Raw genomic sequence first — 13115 nt, 5'->3', positions numbered from 1 at the left:
TTATAATTTGGTGGTTCTAATTTAAAACTTTACTCTATGATATATTTCTTATAGATCAGGTTACCATATAATTAATTGTCCCATCCAGGAAACTTTGAAAATGAAAATGGGAGCTATTAAACTTCTTCAGGATAAGAGATATAAACTGGGACTATCCTTACAAACCAGAATATGAGCTCATCTTTTTTTGACCAAAATTAGAAAGCATATGGTTGTACATAGCTTGCTCATTGGGTACAGTATAATCCCATGTACATGGCAAGGCTACTTTTCTTTTTTAGCTTTTATGCTTTCCAGGGGGGAAAAAAACCCTAAAAATACAGCATAAAGTATCTGGATGTTAAATAAATACTTCTTTTTTTCTTTTTAATTAATTATTTTTAATGGCGACATTGGTTAACGAAATCCAATGAGTTTCAGCTATACATTTTAACAGTAATAAATACATTCCCGAATCTAATGAGTAATGCGGGGGGCGGGGGGGCGGGGGAAGCAATCCAGTGTTCTTAAGAGAGACAGCCTTGGATTCTAAGAATGAAGCTCTAGTCTACGGCCATGCTACCCTGAACAAGCCGGATCCCGTCTGATCTTGGAAGCTAAGCAGGGTCAGGCCTGGCTAGTACCTGGATGGGAGACCACCTAAGAAGACCAGGTGCTGTAGGCTTAAAAAATAAGGGATTGTAAACTGACAAGGTGCTTGCAATCTGTGAGGTCAACCAAGGGTTGCCTACAAAAAAAAAAAAAATAGAAATAACATTAAACTCTAAGGGTTCCTCAAACCCAGAAGAGGCATGTTGCCAGTGAGAGGGGGCCTACTCCCCTTAAACTCTTTAAGAATCAAGACAGCAACCACTTCCACGTTCTACATAATAAACCATCTGCTCTGTGAATTTCTCTCAACAAGCTTTTAAACAGAGATTTGGATCTGATTTTCCCCTTTTTGTGTCCCTTTCTCTTGTCAAACTGACTTCCCCAGTGCCACGGTAAACTCGGTTTTCAGAGGAAGATTCCTTTGTAAATTCACAGGGACATCCCAAACAGCAAATAACCTAGAGGAGTTTTAATGAATGATGCCAGTGCAGAGAGTCACCTAGGTGGACTGTATTATTTTAAAACCTCCCACAGCAAACAGCAAGGACAAGGACCTCTAACTGAAGTCTTTAATGATTGGTTCCTAACTTCTGACTGAGAGGATCTTCACTTCACTTTGAAGCTCAAGATCCTTTCCCGCTGAGATCTTTACAGGGGTGATTTTCTTTGTCTGGCCCATTGCAATTACAGAGTGATTTATCTCTCTCCACTTTCCACCTTACTTCTAGAATTGTTCTAAGACTTAAAACGATGACAACGAAAAAAACAACAAAACCACCCAACACTTCTTTTATATAAAATATTCTTGAGCCAACATTTCAAAAGCGCTTTTTGCAATATCCATATCCTCATGATAATATAGCTTACTATAATAATAATATTTAGGCTCAACGTAACCACTCAATAGTTTTTAATTTTTAAAAAGTTCATATTTGCTGTTAGCTTAAAATGTTTTATTTTAAAGCTTCAACAATACAAATAGCTACTAGGATATAATTGATTTTAAAAAGCAAGGTGCAAAACTATATATACTGTGATCCCTATTTTGTTTGGTACTTATTTTATATAATAGATATAACATCTATAATCTTTTTTAAAAGTTTGAAAGAATATACATCAAATTATTTTTCAGCAGTTATTTTTCGTGGGGAGTAACTGAGGGTTAGAAATAACAATGATAAGAATTTTTATATCATATACTTTTGTGTCTGAATTTTAAAAAACATGTACTATATACTATTATTTAAAAAAATGAATACTAAATATAGGCTCTATGAAAAATTAATGTTTATTAACTTATATACATAATGATAGTGTTAGTTTTATGAATCAGAATCTTTATCTTATAGCTCCTTAGTTGTCTTCTGTAGAGATTAATAACATGTGGAAGTGAACTAAATGTTGGACTGTGAACAAAAATGTATCAAAATAAATTGATCATATCTGTGATTTGTACTGCAGAGTAATTATTTAGACCAGGTCTTGCAACAGTGACCTATAACTATGTTCTTTTTGGTTCACACAACTCAGCTTTTTCTTATAAAAAATTTGGAAGTTTTGTCAATAGTAGGCCTTTTTTCCTGCCTGTGAACAATCACCTAGATCTGAGCAGCACCATGCACTTGGTCTCTCCACTGCTCTCCAATACCATCCTATTGTATTGTACCAGCCTACTCTGCTACTTTCCCTGCTTGCTTCCCTCTACAATTCAGTCTGCTATTCTTGATGTATGCTGTTTAAAATAAAAGAGTTCTGCTGGGTGAAATTATTTTACATAATCTCAAAGCAGCTGGTTCTTAAAAACGGTTGTTGGTTTATACATCTAAAAACTATCCCTGATCTGTGAAGATTTCTTGGGGTCTCCAGCCTATATAGGTTCAGTAGCAATAATATCATATATTATTTTCAATTTCTTTAAACTTTATACATCTTGTATCCATACAAAATGAGATGTCATTCCTCATAACGAAGATAGCAATTTTTCAAACCTACTTGTAAACAGTCTCCCCAGCAAACACATGTCTACCATGATAGATACTGGGGGAAAAAAAAAAACCCAGACTTTATTTGAACATGCGAATCCTAACAACGTTAGCCTGGTCACATAATGAGAATTATCCTGAAGAGCAGGACACTCCCAATCTGCAAACTTTCAGGTTGTGGAATAGGGACCTCGGGTGTCTCAGCTACAGAACAATTAGATTGATTCAAAGGTAATTCCTGACCTGGCGGTTCCAGGTCCCTTGGGATCTGCTAATGCTGCCTGGGGGAGGCAGTGTGTCTGTGGCTCCTTTTCAGCATTTCAGGAGCTAACTGGAAAGAGTACATTTATCTGTGCTCTGGATGGAAATGTCCAATTTCTTTACTTTCTTGTGAAAAATCCGTTACCTTTATCCCAAGCTCTAAGGGGCAGTGAGATATGCCTGACTGTCAAAATTGTTAAACAGGCCAATCAACACAGAAGCATCTACCGTTTGGTAGACAAAACTTTTAATAATAAAGGGTCATGGGAGAAAAATAATAATACAGAGGGGCCGTGCCCAGGGATAGAGTTTGGATACCATTGGTCTAGGTATCCCTGGAAGTCCACCCAATCTCTTAATCTGGAAAGAGCTCTTCATCTGCCTCCAGCTAAATTATTCCCTCTAGGCATTTTCACTCCTACTACCACAATAATAATAGTGATGAGTTCTAGGACTTACTCTGGTCTGTTGCACTCTCGAATAGCAGTTTTGATGCCCCCTCCGCATGTTCTTGAGCAGGTTCCAAAGTGGGTCCAGCTCCCCCAGGATCCATCAGTCACGGGGGCCTCCATTTCTTTGGGAACACAAAATCCAAACTTGCAGTGCTGTATTTAATAAGGGGAACAATGAGGGAGAGCTCGGTGCATGAGACATTGTAGGCCCACTGTTCTTTTAAATACATCATACTTTAATTGTTTTCCTTGTGCTGGTGTGAAATGCTGCAATTTCATCATCCATGTGAATGGCTGAAACTATAGGGATTGTAATCTCATACTTATTGACCGTAGGCTGTTAAGGAACTTACAACTTGCTTGAATAAAACTGGCCAATGAGTGGTTGACTCCAGGCTGTCAGGGTAACTCCAATGGCCAGCCTCAAGATGCTCAATTAGTTTACTTAGAGAAATGAGGAGTGAAAATGGGCAGACTGGTTATAGACAGGGCCAAAATGAGTTACTGCATTGGCATAGCAAATCTCTACTAACTAGGCCCAGAGACGTGGCAAGCCTGTTAAAATATAATGCTTTATTGCTTCCCATGGATTTGAAAACCCAGTTTTAATTAAACAGGAAAGAAAAAACCTTGTTACATGATTCCTATAAACTCATTCCACCAAGGCACACAGGATGACACTAAAGCAAAATGGACATATTACAGAAAGCCCTAAACTTTATTGCTTTTTTATTACTAATGGTTTCACATTCTCCAACCTGGATCTCCAACCTGGAGCAGGAAGAAGGCCATGATGTTTAAAACAAAACAAAAAATAAAAGTCCTCAGCAGGACAAGAGAGTCAAGAAGCCCCTTTCAACCCTCTGCCATTGTTGGGGTATGAGGCCCTTACACAAAGCTGAGGTCACTGAGCAGTGGACAAAGGAAGAGTGGCAGCAGCAGCGGCGGCAGGAGGGTGACGCCCCGCGGCTCACTCAGATCTCTGAAGCAGAGCTAGTGGCTCTGCTGTGATTTATCCGCAGGGAGAACACAGACGTATAGGGAAGAGGCAGAGGGCCCCAAAGGCCAGGGGGTGGGGCTATATTCAGGGAAAGTGGACAAATAAGGGGCAGGTGGTAAAGGTCCCAGTATAAACAGGCTGGCTTTGTAAACAATTATTTAGAGAGTGCAATTAAGCTTTCTCTATTCTGCTGTACCTTCTTCCTTGTAATTATCCCCTTAGAGTATCTGAGGCCATGTCTCTTTCCTAGGGCTATTTGGATGAGGCTTAAAAGGTTCTGCCTCCAAAAAATCCTGAGCAACTCCATATTCAAGAAATGTGGGCAGAGGCAGAGACGACCACATCACTCTCTGATCGCTTTATGTTTGTCTCTACAACATTCTTGAACATATACACATAAAAATAAATGAGAGAAGCAGCTTGATCTAGAGAACCACTATCCAATAAGAATGTTACTTGAGTCATGTATTTAAACAAATTAAAAAATTTCTAGAAGCCACATTAAACAAGAAAAACCTGATATTAATTTTAATATGTTATTTAGCTTAAAATATCTGAAACATTTCTATATGTTATCAATATAAAATTATAAATGAGTTTCTTTTAACACTCTCTTTTTGTACTAGGTCTTCAACACCTGGTATGTTTTTTCACTTAAGCACATCTCAGTTCAGACTGACATTTCAAGTACTCATTAGCCACGTGTGGCTAATGACTGCCACATTGGATGGTGCAGGGACAAAACTTAGCAGGCAAAACTCTAGTTTCCACAGACAATGTGACCTTGGGTGAGTCACTGAACTTGGCTTCCAAAAATTAAAAATGAAGACCTACCTACTAACGTTGTCTTGAGTATAATATGAGCTAGTGTGTCTAAAGCACCTAGTACACAGCTGAGCACATAGGGGGCCAGACTTAAATAAAGTTAGTATAATAATGGCAAACATTTACACAGCACTTAATATTTGTCAGACACTGTTCTAAGCATTAGACACACACACACACACACACACACACAAACGTACTTAATTCTCACAGCACACTATGAAGTAGGGACTATTATCACACCCATTTCTACAGAAGAGAAAATGGTGGCACAGAGGGGTTGATGCCAAACCTCAGTAAGGGGCAGAGCTGAACCATACACAACCTGACTCAAGAGTGCACAGTTAAGAAACTGTGACACATGCTGCCTCTCAGTTGTGAGCAAATGGTAACAATTTTTAACATCTAAATAAAGACTGAAATTTAAAACAAAAGCAAATTAATGAAATGGTTAAGTATGCTCAGACTCTAAGTTGTCCACCCCAAATCCATTCTCTCTTTCGTCCTTGGTAACAGAAACTATATTTCCTCAGATTTTTGTATAGGTAAGAGTAGTCAAAGAGATGTCAGCAGCATTCATTGGGTGAGATTCTTGGGAAGGTTCTTTTGCCCCTTTGTTCTTTGCCCTTTGGCTTCATTCTGCCTGCAATTCAGACTTGATGGCTAGAGCTGCAGCAGCCATTTTGTGACTTTGAGGAAGAAACTCTTTGCATATGATGGTGGAACATAAAGAAATTAGGAGCCTGGGTCTCTGATAATTTTGTGGAGCTGCCACAACAGCTCCATAACCTGTCTAACTCTGAATGAGTTTTTGGTATCAGAAAAAAGAGCCAGTTTGCTTATACTACTATAATTGGGTCTGACCTGAACAAAATTTCCAATTAATATATAATTGAAGTCATAGCTGATGCCCAAATTCAGCCTTCAAGTCATGGTGTCAGATACACACTTTACAAATTCAATGAAGTAAGGAGAAAATTCCTCTGATTATTCATGGAGTTTAATATTGAGAAGTTACCTGGAAATATATTATTTTCCTCTTAACACTTAGGTCTTCAGTTTTCAGTTGATCTCTCTACTCTATAGACTCTACCTTCACAACAAACACATTCCAAAGTGACCATAATTCTCATTAAGAGCTACCATAAACTTCAGAGCGAAATGAGAACATAGGTTTACCACAGTGCTGTCATTCAGCACTGCACTCAGATGTCCTCATATGGCCCCCTTTTAAAAGAAAAATTCTAATTCAAAACTAGTCTGCAAATAAAACATGTCTTACTGATATGACCACTGATGGGTCAAAAGAGAGGAAGAATCTCAGGGGAGTAGAGGAAGTGCCTGAGTTGACAGAGGCTAGAAATAAGGGCTATTTGGCAAATATGTATCAAGATAATCTATTTTACCAAGCAATTTGACAAACAATAATTGCACACTGGAAGAACCGTTACATCATAACAAAACATTAAGTGGCCTGTGGCGTCCAAGCCAAAATATAGTGAGCCTTTCCTAAAAGTGTCCAGAACCATTTAAATGATATTTTACCTAAACAACCCTCAAGTCTCTTTTTTAAAAGAGGTTGGAAAAGGGACCTGTGGATCCATTTTGTCTCAAGGAGGCTTAAAACAAAAGTTTCAAACCTCAGGCTCATAAACATGGTTGAAATGAAAATGTTAATGGACTTAACAAGAGAATGGAGAAAATAAAGAAGTATTAGAGAGTCATTCATCAAAATAACATCGTGTCAGCAGCCAAGACAGATTACTGCTGAGGGAGCAGGGCAGAAAGAAGAGAAAGGAAAAAGGAAATTAACCCCTCAGCAAAGGGAATTCAAATTTGCTAGAGAAAAAGGCATATGGCTTTTCTGCCAATTCTATTAAAAAAAAAGAGAGAGAAAAGACAAAGAATTTCTATGCCAACGTACCCACCATCTCTGGCATTTGTAAAATGCATAAAATACTCTCCAGGGAAATAAACACACACATATCCACATCTTTAATAAAAGCTGCTAGACTGGCCACTTTTTTAAAACATGATTTAAAATGTACCTATCATTTTCTCTCCAGAGTTGCTTCTCTGAAATTGTCCTGAAATCTGCCCTTTGGAATGCCTTGAAGTCTCTTACTTAACTCTTGCTGAACACAAACATACATTGAAAAAGTCTTCTGAAAGATCTCCCGAATTTCCCTATCCCTCAGGTATAACATTACCCTGCAATCCCTTATCTTCTGCTTCTATTATAAAAACAGAAGATTAGAAAAAGACACAATAGACACGCTCCCGAGTTCTTCTGTTTTCCAAGATTGACTGGCATACCATATCACTACATGGTACTTGGTAGCCTGTTCATGACAATTTTACTAAATATAATTCATTTCATTAAAGTATTGAGAATTCTTATTATGGTTTTTCTAGCAATAACATGTGCCAGAAATAGACATATTAGGTGGGTGTGTTATATTGGCTAAGGACCACAACGCAATACCAGTGATTTTTCTAAGATTAAACAGTTTCGACTTAAATAATATAGTTGGCTGGCTCTAACTCAAGCCAACTAACCAAGTCATCAACTGGGTATCATGACTACTGTCATCTCCCATCAACTGGAATCAGCTGCCTGGGTCGTTGTGTTTAGAAGGACTCCGAGGCCACTTTATTTTGTAACGAGTGAATTCTTAATGGCTGCCATGGAACCTAAGAACCATATTCCCACTCAAATCTATGGTCTTCTGGCCATCAATACGTTGAGTTAAATGTCTTGCAAAAAGTGCAAAATTCACTCTGGCCAAAGAGATATATTTCTTTTAAAGCTAACGAAAGGTGCAAAAGCCGTTAGACCTATGTCTGTATGCAGTTTCAGTGAGGCTGTTATTGAGGAAGGATGTCTACTCAATTGCTGAGGTCCTAGCCATTGAGAAATGATAACTTTAGCTGACTTAGTCACCAAGTAAAGTCAAGAATAAAATCATCTTCATTGTAATTTTTTGTACTAAACTTTATGTTTTTCAAATAATTTTTATACCCTCCCGCTCATGTAACTTTATAACTACCCTGAGAGATGAGTGAAAAAACCACTAGTCCTCTTGTTTGACCACTGGAAACCGAAGGAGCTCAGTAAGTTTGAGTTAGGGCCACTCCAGTACCCTTTGGCCCCTTCAGATGAAAGGGAGGAGGAAGTTAGAGAGGGGAGGGTCTCAGGTGTTGAGGGACTCTGCCCTAAACGAACTGTGTGATCTTGGGCAGGTCACTGTTTTTTTCTATTCCCTATCTATACAACTGGGGAAAGGAGAATTAAGTCCTGTCATCTCTTTAGGACCCCTTCAATGAAAACATTCTGGGTGCTGTTGATTCTACAAGGTAATGTGGAAGAAAAAGAAGTGAGATGAGAATAAAATATTAAAAGTGAATAAAGTAGACATGGGAAGAAGAGAGAGGATGGAAAAAATATATGTAAGGATGACAAGAGACTCAGAATATAGTCTAGGGATTGCATCACTGATAAGCGAAAAATGCCATTTTCCGTATGGATTAAAAAAAATCAGGCCTAATATCTCAAATATTTTGTAACCAATTTTGTTGGGTGATGATGATGATGATGATGGTGCCTTTAACACAGTAGCTTTTTTTTTTTCAGATGGACACCAGGTGAAGAAGGTTGCCTTAATCGTACTCCTAGATGCGTGGGACATTGTTATCATTGGGCTGTGCGAGTAGCAGATTTTGTTTGATTACTAACCCATAAGTGAAAGCCATGATAACCAACTCAGAATTTAGACTTGGTTATATCCCAGGTGACATCATCATTCCTTGAAGGGACAAACACAGATTGGGAAAAGCCTAGTATCCCAATAGTGAACAGTTAAGATTACTGTATTTCTGCATTTCTTTGATTTTGAGAGGCTTCCCCAACTTAATAATAGACTTCCAGTGTCACCCCCAAAAGAGACAGGAGAAAAAGAAATGCTACCTCACATTAAATGTACCCGTAAGTTGAAAAGCACACTGGAATGTTAGAAAGGTTAAAATCAAAAAAGTATGTCTTGAAATAGAGGCAATAGTGGCAGCTATTTCTCTCATATCAATATTATGCAATGATGCTACATTTTCACAATTTTCAGTAGGGAAGCTGAAACTCTTTTCTCAAAAAAAGTATTATTCATGCTGAAACACTCTGCACTAACTTACGTTCTAACAGTGGTGACTGAGCCTACAGCGAAAACGCTGCCATTTCTGCCCCAAGACAGAAGGAAGGGTTAGGGCGTTACTTGCCTTTCCAGGCTCGCATTCGGTCCCATCGGCCCAGGGAGTGTGCTGAGTCCGGCAGCCTTTGTGTGCTCCATCCATGTTATTGCACCAGAGTCGTCTACACTGCATCTGTTCATTTCAGTTAAATGACAATTCAGTGACAATGTGATTAGATGATATCAAACAAGGCAAGGATTTCTGTCGATTAATGTTTTGCCGATGATGTAGTATAGATTGAAAAGGGATTTTATTTCTTGGTATTATAAATGATAAAATATTCCAAAGGCTATAGAGCAGCTCATGAGACACACTATGCCTGGTGTAAAAGGGGAGTTACTGTATATCAAAAACACACATGGTGTCATCCGGTCCTCAGTAACACCTCCCTGTGTTACAGATGAGAATACTGAGGAACAAAGACAATGGAGCATGCTCGCTATCACACTAGAATTGTCCAATGGGAGCTTAGGTTTGTGATGAGCTGTGATTGGAGATTAGGTTTGGCTTGACAGCAAAACTAGTTTTTCTTCTAGAGGTCATATATAATACCACAATCATATGATGACTCTTTTCTAGGGTGTTGGGAGGTTTTCAGAGGAAAGAAGGGACATAACATTGTTAAATATTCCAGGCATACAAAAAGTACAAACAGTAACATAATGGATACCCGTGTACCCACCATCCAACTAAAGGAAACTTCACAGGCACAGCTGAAGGCCTGGTACACTCGTCCTCAATCCCAATCCCTTCCCCTTCTCCCAGAGGTGACCACTGTCCTGAGTGGTGGGCATCATTTCATCATCCCCGTTTCTTTTACTGCAAATGTATAATTATCTACCAATAACATATAGCATTTCAACTATAAACAATGTATTTAGCATTTCACGGTACACTGATTTATCTTTCAACTTGCTTCTCCCCTCCATGCACACTATAATTTTTAGATTTACCCAAGTTGATATATTTAGCTCTATTTCGGGACACATTTTAAAAAGGCTTTTTTCCTAATTATTAAACTAAATGATGCTCATAAAAGAAATAGTCAGAAGGTACTAATAATTTATTTTTTTTAATAGAAAAAAGCCTCAAACTACTTAGTCTTTTCCGTAGTTATTCCTCCTCCTTTTTATAGTTGAGGACATACTCTACAAAATAATTATTTATTCTGTTCTTAAAAAATGTATCAGGATCACATGTAGTTCATTTTTAATTATTGTATAATATTCCACTAAATGGAGACATCATAATTTGTTTAACCTTTCTATTGCTGTGCATTTGAATTATTACTAATGTTTACTATCATGAATAATGCAGAAATGAATATAAACATGGATCAATTTTACTCTAAAATTTTTATCATTTCCATAGAATCATGGTACTTTCCAATTCACCATGCTATCTCTAAAGTTTCTCCTAGCAAAACAAATAAACACACAGCCAAAGGGATAGAGTGGGGCACCCCAAAAAGGCAGAGTTCTGCTCATCTGCAACCTAATTACTATTGTATCATCTCATTGGTCCAAGTGTCCACAACACATCAATCAAAATATCACACACCTACCTGCTGAGCTACCACCAAAAATAATTTGAAGCCCCAGGTGGCTACAGGACACAGCTTTAACAAGCTAAAACAGTGAAACAGGTTTGTGTCAAGAATTACCTTTACTGAATCTAGAAGAGTCCCTATAATAAAGGTCACCGAGACAGGTCCATGGGCATGAAAGGAGACAAGGAGAGAAAAGGTCCGAGTTCTGCCATTACTAGCTCTGTAACTCTGTCCTCTCTGAGTCTCACTTTCCCACTTGTACAATGAAAACAATAATGGCATCTACCTTTTGAACTGTCATGAGAGTGAAATGAGAAAGTGCTGGTAGAGCACCATCTGACCCCGAGGACTATTACTGTTTATCACCATCATTGTTATTACTATTATCATTAAAATACAATGGACCATTCTCAACCTTTTCATGAGCAGTTTATATTACAGTGAGAAACTAATGGAAAACTATGAATAAAAAGAAGTCCAGAATCAATTCGTAAGGGCAGGAACAGCCCCAAACACTTACCATATATGGGCACACCTGAGAACCTGGTCCAAAAATCAATTCACATTGTTTATTCACGTTGTAAAGGAGGCCTGGCAGTTGGGAAGGCAAAGGGTAGGGTCTGGATTCAGGTTCGTTAAGCAAACACTCTCCGTAACCAGTGCTATGAAAAGCAAAAAAATACAGATGGTGAGAGACATGAATGAAATGAGACTTGTCAATTCTTCCAGATGAAAGTGAAGGCCATTCTGCCATTTTAATGGTAGAGAGAATAGTTTCTTTCTTATATTTGTTTTTTTCTTTTTAACCAAGGTTAAGTCTAAAAGCTGAAGTTATATTTTCGGTGTCTACATGTTTGTGGACCAATGGTTACGCATACAGCATAACCAGTAGGAAATACGTATCTGTTAGATCATTTATGTCATTTTGTGGCAGTGATCTTTTTCATGTTCTCCAAGAGACTTTAAGCTTCTTAGGGGCAAAGACAGTGTCTTTTTCATCCAAGCCTAGGGCCGTGTCCAAAGCAACAGATGTTTAGAAAATGTTTGCTAAATAGATGAGTGAGTGAATCAACAACTATAGCAAGAAATACCTTAGGCCATCTGATTAAAGAGAAAAAATAGCAACCTTCCAGTTCTTTGATTTTTCTAAAAACACTTCTGCAAAATTCACACTCAGTGAATTCTGATTAATAAAGCCCCCTCTTCCCTTTGGTTGCAGAAATATATGCCCAGTGACCTTAGGACAATCACTTAACCTTTAGTACTTCTGGGAGAGAAAAGCAATAAATCTGTGACAGAGGGATATTGTATAATGTAATTGGATCTTTGCATAGTCTAGCAGGAAGCTTAAAAAATAAAACAAGAAAAGAGAGAAGGAGACAGAGAGAGAGAGAGGGAGAGAAGTGGGGGGGAGAGGAGAAATAGAGAGAGAAATAGAGAGAGGGAGGGACAGGGAGAGGGAGGAGAGGGGGCAGGGGAAGAAAGAGAGAGAGAGAGAGAGAGAGAGGAGAGAGAGAGAGAGAGAGAGAAACGAGTGGGCAAACAAACACGTCCTCAATTCATCAACATAGAGGGCTGCTGCAATTTTCATCTGCCCAGATAACCTTTGGGATTAGCTCACTAGCCTACCCCTTTCCAAGCCAAAATTACTGCTATTGAAGCCCATAAATATTTGTGGCTTGCCTTCATCATATAATCACTTCCACGGTCCCTCCCCCAAGACTTGAACAGATTTCATATATTTACATGGAACGGATTTCATATATTCATATATTTACCAAGAAAAAAGCAACATTTACATATTCTCTTTAAGATCTCAACCTTCTCTTTAGCTCGGTCTGTAATCTTCTAAGCTCTGGCAAGGATATGAACTGCACAGATGTCAGAGTATTTTTTTTCCCTCCTCCAAGGAATGTCAACAAAAATAACAACTCAAAAGGAATGCTTGACTCTACATTTTCTTTCCCACAATTAGTTCACTACGTGGAGGCCAGATACCAGAAGTCTGTGCTAAAAGAAAATTCAAGCCTTACTCTAAAAATTCAGTGATGTATTTTCGACTACACTTTGACCACATCCAGGGGTTGGTGTAGAAGTTCAATGTTGGAGCCATGACATGTTGGGGACTCTTTACTCCTTCTTCTTTGCACTTATTGTTGTCGTCATGAGGCATATTAAACCTAAGGCCAACGAGACAATAATGAGAACGTCAG

At 38.3% G+C, this 13115-nt stretch overlaps 1 protein-coding gene and 1 pseudogene across 4 annotated transcripts in view; one reads left to right on the top strand and one right to left on the bottom strand.

Moving 5' to 3' along the window:
* ADAMTS9 (ADAM metallopeptidase with thrombospondin type 1 motif 9) overlaps positions 1-13115 on the bottom strand; it is a 153901-nt gene that overhangs the window by 103657 nt on the left and 37129 nt on the right. For all 4 annotated transcript variants that reach the window (XM_039851774.1, XM_039851777.1, XM_039851776.1 and 1 more), the window contains 4 exons: positions 12936-13082; positions 11423-11564; positions 9381-9485; positions 3294-3439 (listed from right to left, as the gene is read on the bottom strand). In XM_039851774.1, coding sequence (XP_039707708.1) covers positions 3294-3439; positions 9381-9485; positions 11423-11564; positions 12936-13082 — 540 coding nt within the window. The remainder of the gene's footprint in view (positions 1-3293; positions 3440-9380; positions 9486-11422; positions 11565-12935; positions 13083-13115) is intronic.
* On the top strand, positions 546-664 carry LOC120593810 (uncharacterized; annotated as a pseudogene).

The sequence above is a fragment of the Pteropus medius genome, unplaced genomic scaffold (genome assembly GCF_902729225.1).
Source record: "Pteropus medius unplaced genomic scaffold, Ma_sr-lr_union100, whole genome shotgun sequence".
NCBI classification, from domain to species: domain Eukaryota; kingdom Metazoa; phylum Chordata; class Mammalia; order Chiroptera; family Pteropodidae; genus Pteropus; species Pteropus medius.
The sequence above is the reverse complement of the archived record's forward strand: the minus strand, read 5'-3'. Positions and strand labels throughout refer to the sequence as shown.